The sequence below is a fragment of the Larimichthys crocea genome, chromosome X (assembly GCF_000972845.2).
Source record: "Larimichthys crocea isolate SSNF chromosome X, L_crocea_2.0, whole genome shotgun sequence".
Taxonomy (NCBI): domain Eukaryota; kingdom Metazoa; phylum Chordata; class Actinopteri; family Sciaenidae; genus Larimichthys; species Larimichthys crocea.
In genome coordinates, this window is record NC_040020.1 from 17,031,017 (window position 1) to 17,052,726 (window position 21,710).

Genomic DNA, 21,710 nt, shown 5'->3' on the forward strand with positions numbered 1-21,710 from the left:
GCAAAGAAAATGCCCTCTGCAAAACCATTAATTTCACACCCTAATGAAAATGATGTGAAAATCTGTATGAATTCATACCCTGCCATATCCAGGCGCTCAGTGAGAATTGTTAGGTGTAAGGTGTTAGTGATAAATAAGTATTTAACCACCACAATCTGTCTTTTTTTTTTTTTTTTTGGATTTTTAACTTTGCAGCTTTAAAATCTCTGCAGGACATAAATGGCCCTCTCTCTCTCAGCAGCATTACGGCTAAGAAAATCATTTATAGTTATGTAAGGCCTACTTACACATAAGAGTTTGTAAACGTTAAAGGCATACGAGAACAAAGAGGAAGCTGCAGCCAGACCTCCAATGCCCACCGCAACAACACACACATGGAAACAAAGGCAAGGACATGCAAAGTCACACTTTTAAGCAAACAAAATAAAAGAACAAGCAGCTTTTTTAAAAGTACAATTCAGGTCAACAGGTAAATAGGTTTAAAAAGCTCTAATGCGTTTGTTCTGTTCAGTCCACTGAAATCATGAGGGGTACATAAAGCAAAGAAATGAGCATATAAGGATTTATATACGCTAAAACAATCGAGCTCTTGACTGGGAAGAACAGAAGGCAGCTCTAGTATTTGCATGTTCTTCTGCATTCATCGAACATCATTAAGACCCCATGCCTTCATGCTGACTTTAAAATCTGAATCTAAGACAATCTAAAACAAACCCGATCATGGCAGAGGTACTGAATCGCAAAATCATAATGTACTGTACTGACTAATTGAATATTCGAATATTATATTAATAATAATATATAATAATATATTCGATGTACCATTAAAAAAAAAAAAAAACTGCGCACATAAATACTTTCAAATGTGCAGTTATGTATCAGATATTGCTCTACACTGTTGGGTAGTAACACATTGCTTTGCCTTATAATAAAGCAGCAACCTCCAGAGTGAAGTGAAGCTGTGCCGAAAACTATATACCTCACCTACTGAAATCACATGAAGGCTTAAAGTTATACATAATTAAGAATTGCTTTGATTGACAGGTGGATGCTGCCACAGGTGTCTTGTTTGACCTCCTGGGCATCATTCAGCTCCACCCACAGTCATCCAGATGACAACATGTTTTATACAGTCTATGGCCTATCCAAACCTATTAATGTATGTAAGAATAAAGTTCTTACAAAGGGCTGATCAGTCCTCTCTGTGCTCAGTTCATAGTCATATGAACTTTTATAAGGCCGCCATATGACATATGCCACACATGTGAATGTGTTTTTTAATATCTGTCATACATTTAGTGCACACAAACATAAAATAACAAACCAGAAGGGGAAAACTCTCCAGTCCACCACCAACCCACCCATTCACCCTCTCCCTCACACACTCCAACCTCTTCAGGAGTCACCTCTCGCTGACCTCCCCTCTCGCACACAAAAAGAGTCATCGCCATCGTCTTGCTCATTATCCCCCAACAAGGGTCGGTCTTGTTAGAGCCCAAACTGCCAGAACGCACCTGGCTGACATCACAGCAAATCCTGAGTCCCCGTTGCCACGTCAACCACAACTTGGCAACCGCAACTTGGCAACGACCCACTCCACGGGGGATTGATTGGGTGAGCAATGCAGTGAGAGGTGGATTAAGAGGAGTATTATTGTCTCCCTTGGTGCGGAGGGACATGCAGGATCTAGGCCTTGCCAGACACTGAAAGGATGGTGGACTCACTGAAACAATGATGACAGGCCCGGCCTGAACTTGGCTTACTACAAGAGATGAAAGATGCTTCTTATTTGTCTATTACTCATTAATTTGCTAATGTGCTGCAGTGATTTCAAAGAAACAGTGTGGTGTTCATTTGGTCAAGCAGGCTTATTCCAAATATTTTCTGATTTCTAAGTTGAACTAAATTATATTTAACTGAGCAGTGAGACAAACATGATCAAATCCTCACTCAAGTTTCTCTCTCCGACACACAAACACAGAGATGCCGTAGTGAATATAGCTACAAAGCGATTTTGCAAGTCGAGGTTTTTGGGCTGCAAAATGCACACTCCAAGTGAAATGAACAAAACACAAGTGACAAAATGATGTGTCTGACAAACAACCATTACCCTCTCTCCATAGCTCCTGCTCTGCTCCTCTTCTCCTCTTAGGCCAGAGGAGAAAAGGGAAAACCACTCAGGGCCTGAGACAGGGAAGCAAAGTGCAGCTGTTATTTGTCATCATCCATTAGTGAACTGGCCGGACCCGCAAGTGGAAGCTGCAGAGAGAGGAAATGGTCGTAGGTCATTTTGTCACCTGCTTTTTGCACCTGATCAGTGCTGTAGGTATCAATATAGTATGTATACAGCGCAGCCACTTCAAGATTTATTCTTCACACCTTACCCAGATAACTTCACTTTATTATAAACGCAGAAAGTAGTTTGCTCTTTATGTAGCAAGGTGCAAAATAAGGCTGTGTATTGGTGGACGGATTTGCAGTGCGCCTGAGTTGAAGGCTGAAAACCAGAGTTCACATCCTGTTACACACCTGTATTTAACACCTTAACCCTAATATATCGATAATACTATATACTCTTGTCTCAGCATGTGCTCACCTCTCCGTTGAGGTAAGCTTTGAGTAGGCTTATCCTGGAGATTCCCTCATCCTTTGAATACATACATACAGACAGATTTTACAAAAGTGCGAGCAAAATGATGACTCAATGCAAGTTGTAAAAGGACAGGCGAAGTATCATCTGCTAATATGATAGCACAGGGACGCCTACATTAAAGAAACAAAGGTGAATGAATGTGCATCATCACTAAACATATGTAAGATGGATAGGTTGACCATTTCTAAGACCTTTGACACACAGGATTGCACAAAGTAGATGCAGTTATTCTGCATCATTCATCGCTATGGCGGTAACTGGTAAATGTGTTTTAAATGACATCAGACTGCTCCAATGTGACCGGTACATTCCATATTGTTATATTGTTATATTTTCTGGTACGTCATTGGTCTTTTTTCATAAAAGGCATTTTGTTTTAATATTACTTCATTGTTTTAATATTATCTGTAACCGTGATAAAGGCTCTCAGTCACAATATGCTGGTGTGATTCGGTTGTAGGCACGATGCCGAGTGCCGAAGATAAACAGTCTTTTTATTTTGCCTTTGCAAGTAAATGTGGGCCATGATGGCAGCGACTTGTCCTCCTTTTTTGCATCTCCCACTGACCGGTTCAAGGAATAAAGAGGTTGTTGACCAGGCAACCCATCTTCCCCATCTACTGAGTGAAGAGGGAGGAGGGGGGAGGACACCAGCTGTGATATGAATCAGATGCTGCCATGATTGGAATACAATGACCCGGCAACACACAGTCTAGCTGTCTCGCGCTCTCTGTCTCTCTCTCTCTCTCTCTCTCTCCCTCTCTCACTCTCTTGCTATGTGTCTCTCTTTCTGAACCAGGTTATCACCAGAGATTATCAGGTTAGGACAATAGATGGTGATTCACATAGGTAGTAAATGGTTTGGGGACAAAACGTATCTCACAAAGGGCTGTGGTTGTTTCCAAAAAATAAGGACAAAGAGACATGAGAAATGGTGCACACCAATAATTATCTATATTTGTACCATAATTATAATAGCATTATTAATTGCAGTACTATTATATTTAATAGAACGACTTTGGGCCATGTAAATAATTACGCAGTCACATTATTACAAATGTGCTACATATTTTTATAATCAGAATTTTTATCAGTACCGAGAATTCCCCAGTTAAATACAGCTGCTTCTTCTATATGATCTTCCGTCAGGTCTACAGGGGGGAGATGGAATAATATAACCACTCCTAACAACCATAACTTTGAAGTTACTGAAGCATGCTAATGCTGCTACAAAAGTGGGTCATATAAAGATTCAGTAAGTATTTGTCAACCCCCTATATACTTTATATAGAGTATCCTGTTGGCTACTATTAACTAGTGGAAGCTGTACACTAGGCCTTCTTCTTTCTGCTGTAGTTTTTTTTCACGTTACTACAGTAATGATGACTAGTTAAGCAGTTTTTTGACTCATTAGTTGCCACACAACACCTTGAATGCTCGCATGTGAGAGTGTTGATTGCCACACATTTTTATCGATGACAAAAACTGCTAATGGCACGCATCCTAATTATGATTCACGTTGGAAGCACTCACAGTAATTAGGTTAATACAATGTTAAAAGACAATAGTTGTTGTAACTGTGCTCATGTGCAGTTTCTTTCTGTAATGATGTTTGAATATCAACACTCTTTTAGTTTCACTGACTGCTCGTGTTTCTTGCCCCACTGGACTTGTTGTGGCAAACTGGTCGTGTTCTGAAAGTCAGCAATTATTTGGTGTAGTAAATTGATATCGTCAACTAAGTAGCAACCTCTGTTTCTATGCAGAAGTGCACAAAGCTGCAGTTCCACAAACATCCACTTGAGTCTGGCTCCAGAAGTGAGTCAGTCTCCATAAACCCCCATGTTCAAATGTCCAACTTCACAGCAGAAATAAACATGTTTACAGCCTGGTACAAAAAACGGTTTTGGTCTCTGTAGCTACGTAATTTCCCCGTTCATGACAACTGTACTGAGGGTGAGTTTTTATACAACTCACCCTGTAATCATATTAAGGATTAAAGTTATGCAGAATTAAGAGTGTGGCCTCTTCTATTGATAGGTGGGTGCCTTACAGGTGGCTTGTTTGAGCAACCAGGCTTCACTCAGCCCGCCTCAACTCCACTAACACTCCACTTTTGTATTAGCTTGAGAGTCAGCAGAGGCAGGACTGCCAAGATGGTGGCGGTGAGAGCCACCACTCTGAGCTTCACAATGCTCTTTACAAAGTGAGTGACATCACAGATAACACGTCCATTCTTTATACAGTCTGTGGCCATAACCAATAGAAGTGGTGGCTAAACCTACAGAACATCTGTAAGAACCAAATCATAATAAACCTGAAACATTCTTTGTCATTCAGTATTTCCATCATTTTGTCTAGCCCCTCTAGATTATATTCTTGTGAGCTGAGTTGAATGAATTGTATTATTCAAATTAGTTGTATTAGTCTAGACCAAGAGATCAGATACAAAATGTATTGGCTGCAGGTGTTGTACCAAGGCAGTAATTCAGGTCTTAGTGAAAGGTTATTAAGAGTATGTCCTCATCACATGTATCATCTTCTTAATATGAAAACTTAATGAAGCCTGTTGAGGCTGCAGCAGCCGAGGCGAGACTTTGGAGAAAGATGATAACGCGCTCTTAACACTTCTCTGAACCGTGGCGGAGTACATCACTTTTAGACTTTTCACCAGGGATGTTAGCCATAGGGGTCACTCTGCCATCCACCATGAATCTTATCAATTAGGCAGAGAAATGGAGAGAGGGGCTGGGGGAGGTGGAGGTACTATTATACCCCAGAGTAGCATGTGATGGTACTCTGAAGACTCCCTGTAATGCTGCTCGGTGTGATACGGGAACACATGCGGCAACATTTTTGGGAGGTGAAGCTCTTTGATCGGGCACGATGAGAATGTTGGCTGGCAGTTTCACCTCCGTGCGTCAAGTGTTCAGAGCTCCGCTTTGAGATGTTGCAAATCTAGCTTGTAGCAGTCAGTAAACTCAGGCTGTTTGTGTGCACTCTGGCAGACCAAATGAACACTGGAAACAAGGAGTTCAAACTGTGATCATGTTGAGCTTGTACTAAAACACTGCTAATTGTATATATACATATTTACTTGACTTGGATTTCAGTTCTGACCTGAAGAAGTCTCTTGGATGAGAGGTGACTGTCTTCATGAATCTACAGCAAAGTCGAGTTGCCCCAGATTTAAATCTTCTCACAGAGAGATGACCTGGACGACTGCGGATCTTCACACACTTACAGATAATTATGTCTATCTATCTATCGGATTATTGGGCCCGAGGACCCAGCAAGACATCACTGGATCAATATGAACAGTAGCTTTGTTTTATTGTGAAATGCGGCATAGTTTGGCCTCTTTATGTCTCAAAAACAATTCATAAATCATAAATTAATCAACCTGACAACTCAAACCTGTGACAAGAGGTCAGAGCCAAAAAATAACCCCACACACATCCCGTGATTGAAGCACGTTTTGGTTTCAAGTTAACTTCAGAGGTGCTAGATTTTGTTACCATTTGACAATCCAAGCTACTTTTACACAATGCTAAGCTAAGCTAAGATAAGATAGCTGCTTTGCACAACTCAGTATGGTCAGCTTATTTTCACATTGCCACTGATCTCTGTCATGTTTTTTTTCCTCTCAAACCTAATGGAAAACATCTGCTCCAGCACGCACAAACACAATGGTCAATCAGAAATAAGCAGTCTGTTTAACCAGCTTAATAAGACGTTTCACTGTCAGACACAATCTGCTCTGCTGGCCTAATCAGAAGCCCCTGCCCCCAACCCCCCACCCCTCAACGTCCATCACATTAAACTTCCTATTAGGGCTGGGTAGCTCCTCCATCTTGGGAGTGATCTGTGATCTACAGCACTACAGCCCGTCGGAGGAAACACAGGAATTAAGTTTAAATGAGGCATCGTAAACACACTGACTGGAGATACTGTAAGGATATATGAGGGTTAGGAGGCCCTCATTTCTGCCAGGTCACAAAGCACGAATCCACAAACAATTACCACGAGCAAACATTATGACGCTCTCTGTTGAAACACAGTAATCTTGGCAAAGTGATGAATGAGATTAATTACTCCACAGTGAGGAGGAGAAAGAGCCTGGAGCTGATCAAGAAACACACTGTGGTGTTTTTAGTGATCAACATGGAGCCAGTCAAGCAGGCAGAGAGAGAGTGAGGCAGGCAGGCCGGAGCTGGAGCTGGAGCACACAAGGCAGCAAGGTGCTCTTCAGCAGTCCACATGCCTGGATGATGGCTGATTGGAAAAGAATGAATCTCATCGTCCCACAGCAGCTCCTGCACGGGCACCACTAAGATGGTGCAGCCGCTGTCACCTGTGATAATGATATGATAAGTGCAATTCAATTCAAACTAACAGTTTTCGCATCAGCCAGTCCCCCCTCCCCAACCAACCCTCCTCCTCCACCACCTCTCCTTCTCCTCCACCGACCCCCCCCCCCCCCCCTCGGATGGACGAATGGATGGCGAGTGAAATGGGGGGTGGGAGGTGTGTGTGTGTGTGGAGGGGGGGGGGTCCATTTTCTGTCCACGACCAATGCAAAGCGCACCACAGCGCCTTTAGCGCATCATAATAAAAAAAATAAAAAAAACGCAATCCACACCACGCCTCTGAATAAGCGGACATAAAAATAGCAAAAACAGCTGGCACGCACCCCGAACAAAACACAGCAGACAGCCACATTCCCAGCAGGCTGTCACATTCGAGCATTTTTCTTTTCAAGCATTCTTTTTGCACAGATGGGAGGTGTGAGACGAGCGGGATGAGGAAACTGGAATGACATTGCGCCTGCTTACTGTAAAATAAATTCCCTCGGGGAGGATGGAGAGCCTCCTTTTCCCTCTTGACTCCCCTCCGTTCCGACGTGCGAATTCCCCGAAATTCAGACCATGCAAAGCAGGTAGTCAGTCATTCCCAACCCCTTCCGAAGTATTTGGTCCAGCAAAGCGCGGCGTGTGAAAGGAGAAGGCAAGCCAGCATCCGGGAGGAGAGAGCCCAGCTGTGGGGAGGAAATGAGGAAGGAAGGAGCGGCCGGGCCGGAGCGCTGCGCACAGGAGAGGAGGCAGGAAGAGCGGCAGAGGTGCTCTCTCTCTCTCTCTCTCTCTCTCTCTCTCTCTCTCTCTCCTAGTTCACAATACAACATCCCCCCATCCCTGCCAGGCAGACTGACAGACGACTTGGGTACCAGTGTCAGCAGCGACACCCGCCGGTGATGAGAGGAATGACAGTATGGGGTGTGATTAGTGCCAGCAGCAGCAGCTGGAGACAGGAAGCTCTGTCATTGTGTCTGAATGTGTTGCTGCAGCTCCACGGGGACATCATTCAGCTTCAGATGTTGCCTCTGTGACATTTTCCACCTCACTCTGTGTCCCATCAACTTTGAAAGCAGGCCGTCCACCTTTTAACTGAGCAGAATGAAACAGGCCCATAGAATATATGCACAGACGCACATGCTACATCAGGACAAAGCACTGTCATTGTGTCTGAATGTGTGGCTGCAGGTATGTCTGGACATCATTTCACTTAAAATATTCATGAATAGACATTAAGTCCAACTGAAATCACAATTAGTCACTCCTTCGTACAGACAGAAACCACGTCAGAGTGCTTTTCAAACATTTTATTAATGTTTTCCTATTAAAAAGAAGAGAAAATATGGGCAGGTCAGTGTTGTTGGCCAACTGAGGCAACACAGGTTTTACAACAACATGATGAAATGCAGTACTCCCATAGAATTACATAGAACAACAATAAACAGCAGCTGTGGTTGAATTTTATTGTAATAAATATGGCATAACCTTTTCTAATATTATGGTAAAGGGATATTAGTACTGTTGTTTTCATGTTTAATGTTGGCCGTTTATTCCATATTTTAAAACAGTAGATTTTATTGTGAAAAACTGCAATTACTGTAAAATATGCCATTAAAAATGTTTTATGTGTACAATTAGCAGTCTTTAATATAAAATACTACTTTATTTTATATAAATTCCCTTAAAATGCTGTATAAATAAAGGTTTTGCTATGAAATGTGACATGTGAAAGAAAATGTTTTTCCAGTAAAAAAAATGGCAGCTGTGGTTGCTAGAATTTACCGTAATATATACAGTATAAACTTTTCTAATATTAGAAAAGGTTTAATAATAATCATAATAATAATAATAATAATAATAAAATATAATAATAATAGTGGTTTAGTGTACAATTAAAGGTCTCTAATATAAAATACTACTTTATTCTGTACTAAATGTCTTAAAATGGTATATTAAGGTTTTGTAGACTGTGTTTTACTGTATGCAGGAAAACACAGTCATACTACAGTTTTTTTTTACCGTAAAATCTACAGACATTTTATTACTGTGTAGGGACAAATCCAAGATACAGAGAGGCATGTATGTGGGAACGTATTTTAATCGGGGCGACTGCCCTGGATGCATGCACATGACAGCTTACATGAGCATTTAAACAATTTATAGATGTTGTGAAGTGAATTTTCTATAGTTAAATGTGAAAGTTGCATGAACATTATATCACAGCACTGCAGAATAGAGGCTCTAAGGAAATGTTGCCCTGCATCATTGCACCAACAGACACATGGCTGGCCTTTATGAGCCACACACGAAGCCTGAAGTAGTACAGTTCTAACAAGTGCAAATGTTATTACCATGCTTTATACAAAACTAAAAGTATATACTACACTTATTGCATGATAAGATACCTCTGCGGTCAGTGTCGTTTTTAAAGTTGAAGACATCCCCACAATCATTTAAAGAAAAGTCCAGACAAAATGACTCTCTGAGCTTGCTGTCTCTCAAAAACATCTCTGGATCAGAAGTCGGCTTTATTCTTTGAATCCACTCCGTTGTTTGAATAGCAGGACATTGCAATGTGCAAATTATTTCACATAAAATAACATCAGAATTGAGAAAGAAAGAAAAGATACCGGCATAATTTACTGCTACAGCTCATACTTGTCACGAATCCCCAGCCGGGATGACTCTGTGTCTATGTTTGTTGTGTTGTCTGGTGTCTTTCTCCTGGCAGTGCTTGAGGGGGCGTGCCTGTACCTGGCTGAGGTCATCACCTCACCTGTTCCTCATCAACTGCCTGCAGTATTTAAGGAGCAGCCACATATTCAGTTCCTGCCGGATCGTACTGTCAGGATTCTGAGGGGAACCCAGAAGCAGATCAGAACAAGAGTTTGAGTGTAACAGTTTATTTAACAAAGAGTGAAAACGTGAAACAAAAAGGAAGCAGGCAGGCGAGAGTGGGAGTCCAGAGGTGGGGTCTGCTGGCAGGCTTGGAGGGTGGAGGTCCACGCGCTGGCTACACAAGGCATATGCTGAGTGGACTGGACTGATTCCTGAGGCAGAGAGACACGGTTAGTGACGGACAAAAAACAGACGGCAAGAGATAAGCAGACAGGCAATCACTGGCTACCATGTAGGTTCTTGAGCTAGAAGGCTGTAGCATACTCTATACTTAACAACAATCCGGCAGAGACTGAATGTGTGGCTGTTCCTCAAATACTGCAGGCAGTTGATGAGGAACAGGTGAGGTGATGACCTCAGCCAGGTACAGGCATGCCCCCTCAAGCACTGCCAGGAGAAAGACACCAGACAACACAACAAACAGAGACACAGAGTCATCCCGGCTGGGGATTCGTGACAATACTGCCACTACCACTTGAAGCTACTACTAGCTACACTAATCATATGAACTGTAGTACACAGGAAAATCAGCAAAATCAAGGTGCAAGGACAAGATCTGTGTCCTTGTTTGAAGATGATAGGACATAACCTTAGGAAGCTCATGTGGACTGTTGTTCTAAGTCTGTAGCTCACTGTCAGTCTATGATCCAAATAGCGGTGACCTTAATGCAAATATAATACTGATTGAAAATGGGCAATGAGAATTTGTTGTGTATAGGCAATGAATGGAATTCCAACACACAAAGGGAGATCATTGAACTATTATTTAACTCAAGGTTAAAGGGCTTTACGGTTCATATATTTCTAACCTATATTCCAAAAACAACATTTGAATATTGTTTGTGATGCCCACAGCTTCAAAGACTAATAAGGGCATTTCCACAGAAACTGGAGTGTGCCTAGCTGAAGCCCTTTTTAGAAAGCCTCCTTTAACCAGTCTGCTCTACATTCAAGCCTTCTGTGCTAACACACGCCGGGAGAATCTGTCTGGATACGTTTCGGTGGAAAGACAGCCACACTTACCACTGAGGAACATTGTCAGCTGTCAGCTATGTCGCCCCTGATGTCAGTTTCAGTAAGCAAATGTACACAGTTCGAAAGCAATCCTTCCACTTTTGTTAAATTAACTAGAACAAAATAGGCCTATACAATATATATTTGGCACGCGCCACATGCCAAATCAGGACAAAGCCTTTACTAGAGGGAGTTAAAACACAAATGGAGACTGGAGAAGTCTGTAACCCAGTTGAGCTCTGTACATCCTCTCAACTCTCTCCTATCTGTGGCTCCATCTATATTTGCCTCCCTCTCTTTTCTGTCTCTCTTTCTTTCATTTCCTCTTTGTTTAACATCTCTTTGTTCACTCAACTGTAAGCTATTTCCAAATGCCACAGTCAGTGGCATCAGTGGCAAACAAAATCTCGCACACATTGTTCCTGCATGCACTGTTTGCTTCGTTGCACAAGAAATGACTTTGGATGTTCAGATTATCTGCACACATTGCGGCCAAAATGTCACGCTTTCATGGCAGAAGAATCTGAAATTGAAATGTGTCTCTATATAAGCATATGCGCGCACTCATGGTGTAACAAAGCACATGTCCAAGACCCTTTATTTTCTGTATCATTCCTGGTATGCTCTTTTTGCGCTGTTTCTTACAGCAAACTCTATTTGAGCTATTCTTATCTGTATCCTATCCTCCGCTGCTCTAATGACCTGACATCTCCACAGGGATCATTAAAGTTTCATCTGACCTAATCTAAAAATTGAAGTCCCCTTAAGCAAGGCACTTGTCTGCTCCAGTGAAGCTGCTCACTGTCCATCAGTAAGAAATGTGTTGTACTGAGAAGCTGCTCGCAGGTGTCAAGTGTGTGTGTGTGTGTGTGTGTGTGTGTGTGTGTGTGTGTGTGAAGCACTGTGCTGCAGGGAGGAACACATTCTCATTTAAACCTATGTTAACACAAAAGAATATGTCAACCCGTGGCTATCGGGTTGAAAGGCAGACAGAGGTGATGAGGTAATGAGGCGATTATGCAGCAGTGGTGAGTTGTTATCTGCGCGTTGCCATGTCTAGCTTTTGCAACCGGCAACAAGAAACACAGCACCCACCTATCACACTGTCGCATGGTGAGATCATGTGGGAGCGACACAGGAAGAAAGGGAGAAAGAGAGGCTGTGAAGGCAAGACCTACTGTCTATCAGTAATGAGCTGTTTCATGTAAATCACAGTTTAACCTTCATTTTTTCCATCCGTCATCTATTCAGTTTTATCCATTTACATCCAGAGCGTTACCCCAGTGACAATCACAGAAGTCGTGAAGTGAAGCCAGCGTGGGTGAGATGATGGTTTAACTAACCTTGTTGCACTGCTCATGTACAGTTTTCCTGTGCAATAACATGTTTAATCTAATGACTGTTTGTGTTTCTTGCCCCACTGCACAAATGTCACTCAATTATTTGGTGGGTTAAATTGATTTCAAAACCAAGAAGCAATGTCCCTGGCTGTCAAGTGGAAAAAAATACATAATTGCACTTCCTCGAACAGCCACTTTAGGTTGGCTACAAAACAAGTTCATCTCCATAAGGCCCCATATCAAATTGCAAAACTTTGCAGCAGAAATACAGCCTGGTACAAAAAACTGTTTTGGTCTCTAGAGCTAATTTCCTTGTTTATGACAACTGTACTGAGGTTAAGGTGAATTTTTATGGATCTCACCTGTTCAAATTACTGTATATCAAGGCATAAAGTTATGCAGAATTACAGGTTTGTGCTATTACAGGCGGCAGCCAGACTTCATTCAGCCTGCCTCAGCTCCACCAGCGTTCCAAGCCTGCCAAGATGGCACCTTTTCAGAAACCTGTGGGTGACATCATGGTAATAAGTTGTTTGAAAGTTCTTTTTTAATTTTTTTAATTATTATACATGATTGGAAAGTTTGGCATAAAGACCCTATGTACATCTGGTAGTAATATGTGATTCCTATCTACATAGGATATCTTGGTAATGACATCTTTCCTGGGTCTTTGTATTGAGGCATGTAAATATGATTTGTATATAAAATATAGTATATTCACATGGTTATCTTCTACTAACATCAGATATGTTATTTTTATTTTTCATTTGGACCTATATTTAACCTGTTCCACCTTCACCATCCATTCCCAGTAAACAAACATGAAAAGAAAATTCTGCTGTTGGTGTCGACGCTGTCTTTGCTGAGCTCTGGAGGAATAACTCCTTCTGAAGATTAACCTTTATCTGAAAACCAAAGAGTCAGGAAGAAAGCCAGGACGGAGAGAGTCTTTGTCAGCTGCAGAGTGAAAACTCAAATGTTTACTGAAGATACTGCAGGAAGACGCTGCAGGTTTTATTGATCTACCAAGAACTGCCACAAACCATACATCACAATGAGATGTACATCACTGTCAGCACAGGAACCAGAGATCACCTCAGAAACCCATACATTCATACAGCTGCTTATTTGTACTGTCAGATAAACATCCTGCGTTTGTTTTCATCATCCATTGGCTCATTAGCCCAAACTGTTCAGAATTCACAGAGGAGCGTGTTGAAACACAAAAGCAGTGGTGGAAGAAGATCAGACAAGATCAGATCGTTTACTTAGAAGGTTCGGTGTAGAATTCAGAACATCTTGGTTGCAACCACCTTGCAACCAAGTGAATACCCCTCACCCCACCCTCTCCTTTCAAGCATGTAAGAAAACAATAGTGGTCAGGAAACTTGCGTTGCATGGCAGATTCCATAGAAGATATACATATATACATATATATTCTCTCTTATATACACATCTGAAACCACAACTCATTCACATACTGAAAAGATGTGAAATTATTTTCCATATGTAACTGACACATTTACAAATTACAAAAAAATGTTATGCTCGCATACACAACTGAAACCTTAACACATACTAGCAAATTCTTTTGTATAAACTATTGAAAAGTTACTATTGAAAAAACATCAAAGATTTGTTCAGTTGAACCAGGAGGAGGCTGAGAAGAGAACTCATTTAAAAATACAGGCAGACTGTTCATTCTTCACACTCACGTCTGCTCAAAAGCAGAAAGTAGAAAGTAGAATAACCAAAGCAGTTATTAAACAATTTATTTTGTCTTTTGCAAGAACTATGTAAAGAAAATGTTTTTGAAAGGCTACACACCAACTGATATGGATGGGATATTTCGGTGGAAATGATTACATCTTTTCTTGTTACAGTTCAAGTATGGAAACATGGAACACAAGAGGGGACCCAAATGCAGACTAAGAGCTTACAGCTGGCTGTAGCCTTCCCTTCCCTTCTTCTTCTTTTTTGTTTATTGTTGTTGTTTGCCCCTTCACTAGTGTTTCTGTCACTGGTTGCAGAAAGAATAACCTCATGTCCTTCCTTGACCTAGATAGAAAAGGTCATGAAATCAAGGGAAGACGTGAAGGAGAATTCATAAGGACGTAGGGAAAGATGACCGTGGTGTTCAGAGAATCCGACTGCACACTAGACTACGTCATTATGCAATGGCAGGTGTTGTTTACATCTCTCTGGTAAAACTACAAGGTTCAGAAGATGGACTACAAAACGTGCATCTGAGATACTCCCTATGCACTCTTACTGTGCTTTTTTATGCAGGCTATATAAACGTGGGCAACCCAGTGAAAATATGACTTCATTATCAATGCCAGAATTCAAATAATAATAAAGGAATATAAATAAAGTGTTTGTCACATTGAGAATGGTTGCTCACACTCGCCCTCTTTCTATATAAACAACAAGTTATGGCAAACATGGATACCTAATAATTAACATTAACTTGTTGCGTTGATCTACAGTAACGCTTGACTTCCATCACAGTTAGAAAAGTTTGACCGTCACACTAAATGTGAATTTCATATTTTACATATTCATTTCAATTGCCAGGATGACTTAGAGCGTATGTAGTTATGAACACTGTTTTTTTTTAGAACTTTTTAGAAAGTTTTTCACAACAGCAGGCAGAAAACTTAAACACTATTTATGTCACAGGCAGTACAGATGGGACTGCTCACAACTCATAGACATCTGCAATGTGACAAGTGCCGCACCAGCTAGACACTATGAAAGAGAAATACTCAAATAAGGCACATGTACCAGAGAATTAATAGTCCATTACAACTACAAGAAACACTGATTTTGTGTTGATTCTGGTGGCCTTTGTGGACAAAAGTTGTAGAGTTTGGTCTGACTTTGGGGAAGAATCATACAACATCAGAATAACTAGAAATAACTATCTAAAAATAGCCAGTTTTCTTGCTTACTCATGTTTGTTTATGTGGGTCATATGAGGTATTACTATTAAACCGAGATTGTTTTATAACAGGTTAAAAACTCCTTGTGGTGCGTTTAACTAAGTGTGCTTACTTTCCATGGCTGATGAAAACTGAAAAGGGCCTAAGAGACAGCCGGGAGAATAAGTGAGCTGTGCCTCTGTGGATCCTGTCACCGATACAGATCTGAAGCTAAAGTGGAACTACTCTTCTTCTGAAGCTCGTGGGAGTGAGTAAAACTTTCCACAGCAGAATTCTAAGATGCTCATACTGGTCACTGTTTGAGCTGGAGTCTGGAGCTGGCAGTGGTGGCTGGCAGAACATTTTCCAGGTAGGTCTGTGAGACGTTCAATCAATTTTAGGAAATGATTTAATGCACAAGATATAGAAAAAAAAACACATGACTACTTTGCAGACCTTGAACAAATCAAGACATCTTATTCTGGTCATCTGCACAGGTGAATTTAGTAAAACATGTAATAGTCTGTAATGTCTCTATACAGAGGTAAAGCTTAGGTGAATTAACATTTAGTGCAATTAGAAATAATGGTGATGAGTTTCTATTCACACACTGAATAGGAATAAGCACAGGAGTCTGTGCTCTGAGATGTGGAGATCAGCACAACAAAAACACAACACTGAGGCTGAACACAAACAAACAAACCAGTCAATGTTTGAGTACATCTGCTCGATACCTGGCTGTTCATTAAAGCAGTGTGTGGAGTTTTCACTCTTCATTTACCATGTTAGCCAATGGACTGGTAATGGACTTAATGGTATTGTCCGGGTTACGTTATTCATAATGTAATCCTTAAGACCTGACCATAAACACACCAACAGCTCATTTCGTATTGCCCATTATTCACCGCCTCATTGGGATTCCTCACCACAATTCCTGTGGCCATCATGTTTCTTTATGTTTTCAGACAGGTGCTCCATATCTGTCATTCACAAAACTGTCAATGCTGGATGAGTCCCCATTGTTTAAAGAAAAAACAGCATGGAAATTAAAACAAGACATAACAGCATAATGGCATCTGGCTAGCCAGGTCAGGTGGAGTTTCTCCACGAGGATTCTCTCCTGGAATAGATCTCAGATGAGCTCAGCAGTAATTGTGGTCGCCATTGTCATGTAGTATAGTTGCTAAAGACTAGTCCTCGTCCTGACGAGCCATTGGCTTGCTTGGGAGAAATATAATAATCACTCCTTTAGTTTTAGTTTTAAAATCGACTGACTGGAGACATGTTATGTCACACGTTACTACAGTATCTTGAGTCAGCAAGTGGCTAAACTGCTACACAAACCTGCTTCCTCTGGGAGATTTCTCCTTGGCACAGATCTGTTGAGACACAGAGCATATATTTTGCACAGATGATTTTATATCATATTTTACACATATTACTGGGACAAGTATGGACAGTTTGAGTAAAGTGTTATTATTATTATCTGTGTGGCACCATAGCGCCCTCTATCGGCTCTATTGGCCCTCTAAATTACACTCGTTGTTTTTACATGCTTTGTTGCTTTTCATATATGAGAAGGAAACTGACATCATCCACTGTGTGTCTTCATAAAACAGATGAAACTATGAGGTTGTTGCTTTACATTAAATACACTCATAATATATAAATATTTGTGCACCTCTACATTTATATGAGCGCTTTTTTCTTTTCAGATCTGTGATGCTGACAGCTTGGCACAGATATATACTGTATGTATTTATTCATGCTGACAGCAGTGCCATCCTGTGGCATGAAAAAGAATTGTACACATCTCCTGCATTACATTGTTTCCAATTGAATTTCACATCATCATAAAAGAACAATTATCCCCCACGCTAACTACATGTCACCGAGCACAAATCATCTCTTTTTATGCAACCGTTCACTTCAGAATGTGGATTTATAGAGACATATAGTTGATACTATGTATGTATATATGTATGGCCTTTAACCTCATCCGAAGGCAAACATCCATCTATCCATCCATTTTCCATACAGTAACTGCTTAGCATCAGGGAGGCTGGAGCCAATCCCAGAGCACAGACCACATAGAGACACATAGAGACAAACAACCATTCACATTCACATTTACACCGGCAAGTAATTTAGAGTCACCAATTAACCTCCATTTCTTCAGAACGTGGGAGGAAGCCGGAGCATGCATGAGTATATAATCTCCACACAGACAGGCCAGCCAGGTGCAGTCCTAACCACCACCACCACAAGGCAAACACAAATCTATTTCAGCAGCCTTATCATGGACCTAGACTTCTAACACTTAGTCTGATCCCTGGACGCTGAATGGATTTACTGAGGAAAGTGCATACAAAGATGGATTAGTCTCTCTGAGATGAACTGCTAACTCGTCCATGGTGTACCCCGCCTCTCGCCCCATGTCAGCAGGAATCAGCCCCTGTGACGCTGACAAGAATAAGTGGTTATGAAATACGAATAAAAGCATATCAAATCATAAAGCTGTGGACACTAACTGATATTATTTTAGTCAGCATTTTTCTGCCTTCTGCTGTGGGAAATATAGATCGAAAGTGATGTAGTAGTATACATTTTTGAATCAGATGTTTCTGTATTTTCAGTCACTTTAAAAGTTACTTTGAGTTATTTGACTTTATTTTTAGTCTCCACTGTGAAGCACATTGTTCTGCATGTTCCGAAATCTGCTTGACCTACAAATGTGGACTCTACGTGTTTTCCACCTAAAACTAGTCTGCATGAGTCTGCAAAAGGCCTCTGCTGTTTCTATTAAAACTACATGATCACTATCACTGCTGAGGCTGTACTATTTAACCTGCTTCCAACATTAAAACAGCTAAAGGCTGAACAACACGGCAGGGAGATGGATAGGTAGTAGACATTTCAGGCGCTGACTGATGAGACATTTACGAGGTTACCGCGAACGCATCACAGGCCTCGGCACTCTCTCCTCGCATCCTTTTGTGTCTCCCGTCCAATCAGCGCTCAGATGGCCTTTGCCGGCTGCCCATTGGTCGCTAAGGAGGAAGATGCGACGGCCATGGAGAATGGACAGGGGACTTTTCAAAGCATCCCACTGATGTGATTCATAATGTCAGATTAATGTGCATGCATTGACTCTTCCCGGCATGTAGTGTGAGGCTTGTGGACCTGTGCCTGCTGGACTCGGCTCGGTTTCGGTGTTTCTCGTGGTTTGTTTTTGCTCCTGTGGATCGCTTCATGTGATGTCGGGCCCGTCGCGCTGCTCTGCAGGTGAAGTCACTCCCTAGAAATGTAGCTCGGGGTTACAACACTGGTCCAGTTATCACTGAAGGTGAGGACAAGCGGACACAATCAATGTGGACGGTAGTTACTATAGAAACCTAAAGTGTAGCGTGGTCCCGGTTTCGTCCCTGACACTTGACTCGCGGGCCTCACAGTGGACCGGCTGCCTGCTCTGATCACAGCACAGACTTCAGACTGCACAGCTGTGCTCACATATGACACATGCAAGTGATTCAGTGGATTATAGTTATTTAAATGCAAGTGCAATTGTCACTGTAGTGATATTTTAAAGCAATATGTGCATAATATAATAAATATGCAGATGACACTGGAGCTGCACAAATAGTCAACTATTACATTAATCAACTGTTTTTAAATCAAATTCAATGTTTTTAGCTTCTCAAATTTGAAAATCTTCCAGTCTCTTTAGTTTTCTGTGTCAGTAGAGCAAAAATGATTGGTTTGAGGTCATAACCAAATCAAGTAATGTGGATGAATTCAGAACAAATATGGATATAGATTTAGACAGGTTTGCTCCATATTGTGGATGAACGTGAACCGAGATGATGTTCTGTTGAAGGGGTGAGGGATGAGAGTCGAGTAGGTGGATGTGGGTGGAGGGATGGGGATGAGAGGAGAAATCGGGGTCATGGATGGATGGAAGACTTTGGAGATGGATCAGTGTCGGCTGGTGGTGGAAAGACGGAAGGGAAGCACTAGGGAGTCCCTTCGGTCAGTCTATGGTTTGAGCCCCAGTGGCTGCTGTATTCGAAAGAGAGAAAGAGAGAGAGAGAGAGAGAGAGAGAGAGAGAGAGAGAAGGGAAGAAAAAGTGGATGTATAAGGTGCACTTTAGTACTTTAGAAAGAGTTCAAAGCGTGGTCTGTGTCCCTGAACCAGGTCTGAAATGTCATTAGTAGGGAATCACTTTTGTAAATCATTTAGTAGATAGTGCCGGTGATTTCCATTTCTACCATCAATTTTGTCTCATGTATGGACAGATATGAGATATTCTTCATTTGAATCAGTCGCTTTCAGCCAAGTGGAGTATATTTTACAGAGCAGAGGGCTTTCAGACTTTCCACATGGAGTCTGTTCCTCTCGGGAAGATGAATTTATTATTTTTATCCATTTTAGAGCAGTCATCAACATTTTATGGACCAAACAACTCATTTAGAAAGTTATTGTCAGAGTTATTGATAATGAAAATAAGATTTATGTGCAGTAATGTATGACATGTATGATGTCATAGGAGCTTTAATGCAACGTTTTTTTTAGGTATTGCTGTGTGAACGATGCATGAGCGATGTCTGATGTTGAGGCCACGTACGCAGACTTCATCGCCTCTGGCAGGACAGGACGCAGGAACGCCATGCACGACATCCTGCAGAGTCCCACCGACCCCGAGGGACGTGAACTGCCCCTCACCCTGTCCCTGTCCCAGCTGCACATCAACACAGGAGGGGGAGGTAGCCTGCTGCAATACACGACTTTAGTCAGCTCCAGCCTCAGCTTTCACCTTCATCATTTATATGTCGCGCGAGCTGCAGATAGAGCAAGGCTTGAGAAGCTTCACAGATATATCAAACTACATATGTCAGAATGATAAATAAAAATATATCATGAAGATCAAGGTCATAGTGTGTTTTACATCATAATATTTATTTTAAAATGAACTGTGTTCTGTCAGCCATTGTGTCACCTCAGCTGTAGCATCCACATAACAGCAACATTGCCTTTTTAGCTCTGTACTCCAGCTCTACAAGACAAAGTCTGTCACACAGGGATTTCTTTTAGTCCTGTCTTGCATAACTCAGTCCAAACCACGGGACTATCAGATTAGTAGATTGTACACCTGGTGTTTTTGAGAAGCAGTTAGCTGAGTTGAAGGAGGGAAAAATGCATTCGTCTCTCTGACAGGACTTAATATCCTACAGCCATGCTAGTGAAAGATGAGTCTGATGGCAATGTCATTAGTTTGGTCATAAACAAATGTATCTGGCAAAATAAAATCTTCATCCGATTATGGTGCTGGAGAGAAAGTCAAGTTATTATTATTGGACCGTCTGTTCAAAATTTAATAGCAATCTGTCTTATATTTCTGGATGATATTTCAGTCTGGCCAAAGTGGTGGACCAACAGGCCTGCCATGCCTAGAGCGACGCCACTAGCGAAGCTAAAAGTTGAGGATGATTGGGATCAGGCAAAACATGTAAAATCCTTTTAATATGTAAAACATGAACGTGAATGTAAACTTTCTTATTTGTTTCTGCAGATGGAGACGACACTGAGGACAGCCAGAGCTCCTCTTCCTCCTCGGCCCACAGGGATGCTGAGCAGAGGAACAGCTAACCTGCCACACGCTCCTGCCAGTGGGCAGAGAGTCGCGAAATGCATTCCAGTCGCCACTCGAATGAAGACATTTGTCCAAAGCGGGCTGGTAGCCGGAGGGTAGCACCACCAATGTTGAGGTGCCTACAAGCAGGGCACTGACCCCCCAAAGTCCACTGTTAGAGGCGCTGTGCTGCGATGTGATCACCCAGTGCTGTCATGTCCCTGTAGCTCTGCTGTGCACTAGAATAAAGGACTGCTGGCAGGGGTGGAGTAAACAGAGAGACACATTTGTAGCTCTTGTACAGCTGATTTTACTTTCAGTCGTAGTTACTAAACACACAGGCTGGATGACTCGAATCAAAAGAGAAAATAGACAGAGAACCTATGTGAGTTTTGTAGTTGTGCAAGCAGTCTGTAAGACCACTGAGACGTACTGATGTAATGGCTCACAGTGGGAGTAGCATGTTTGTAGTGATGCTGATAGAGATTATATTGCCAGTTAATGGCTTGTGGTTCCTTTAAATTGACAATAATGTAGAGGGAAATGACTGCTCTTTAGTAGAGCTGGAAAACACCATGAGGAAAAACACCAGGGCTATATATGCTGTATGATTCAAAAAACATGAGACTGCAGCACATGGGGACGACGGTGTGATGGTTCTGTTGACACCAGCTTCAGTTAATAATACATCTACAGTGCGTATGGATGACATATTTCAATAGCTCGGTGGTTATAAAAACGACGATGGCGTGCTATCTTTTAAAATGTTTATACTTTTGTTTTTTTACTTTTGTAATGACGTCATTATAATCACAACCTTACAGGAGTGCCTTGGCATTTTGGGAAATGATGCTTGACGAGTTATATGAGAGGACTGACACCACTTTCATGTCGGCACA

General features: G+C 41.6%; 2 protein-coding genes across 6 annotated transcripts in view; one reads left to right on the forward strand and one right to left on the reverse strand.

The window, feature by feature from the left end:
- Positions 1–7,858, reverse strand: part of ctnnd2b (catenin (cadherin-associated protein), delta 2b) — a 153,331-nt gene extending 145,473 nt beyond the window's left edge. For all 4 annotated transcript variants that reach the window (XM_027283522.1, XM_027283518.1, XM_027283523.1 and 1 more), the window contains exon 1: positions 7,489–7,858. The gene's annotated coding sequence lies outside the window, so the exon portion shown is untranslated. The remainder of the gene's footprint in view (positions 1–7,488) is intronic.
- A 10,349-nt stretch (positions 7,859–18,207) lies between these two features.
- Positions 18,208–21,681, forward strand: pkia (cAMP-dependent protein kinase inhibitor alpha). Of its 2 annotated transcripts, none has more exons than XM_010744504.3 (3): positions 18,208–18,527; positions 19,755–19,945; positions 20,752–21,681. In XM_010744504.3, the coding sequence occupies exons 2-3, from the start codon at positions 19,783–19,785 to the stop codon at positions 20,826–20,828; spliced, it is 240 nt and encodes a 79-aa protein (XP_010742806.1). In that variant the 5' UTR covers positions 18,208–18,527; positions 19,755–19,782; the 3' UTR covers positions 20,829–21,681. The 2 variants fall into 2 exon arrangements, with proteins under 2 accessions (XP_010742806.1, XP_010742807.1); XM_010744505.3 differs by having other exon boundaries at positions 18,208–18,466.
- Positions 21,682–21,710: the final 29 nt, after the last annotated feature.

What these genes read in the sequence shown, in the direction of transcription:
- pkia (XM_010744504.3), top strand. Translation starts at nt 19,783, where the DNA reads ATGTCTGATGTTGAGGCCACGTACGCAGACTTCATCGCCTCTGGCAGG. An exon ending in CATCAACACAGGAGGGGGAG is followed by an intron (nt 19,946 to 20,751) that starts GTAGCCTGCTGC and finishes TTGTTTCTGCAG; the next exon opens with ATGGAGACGACACTGAGGAC.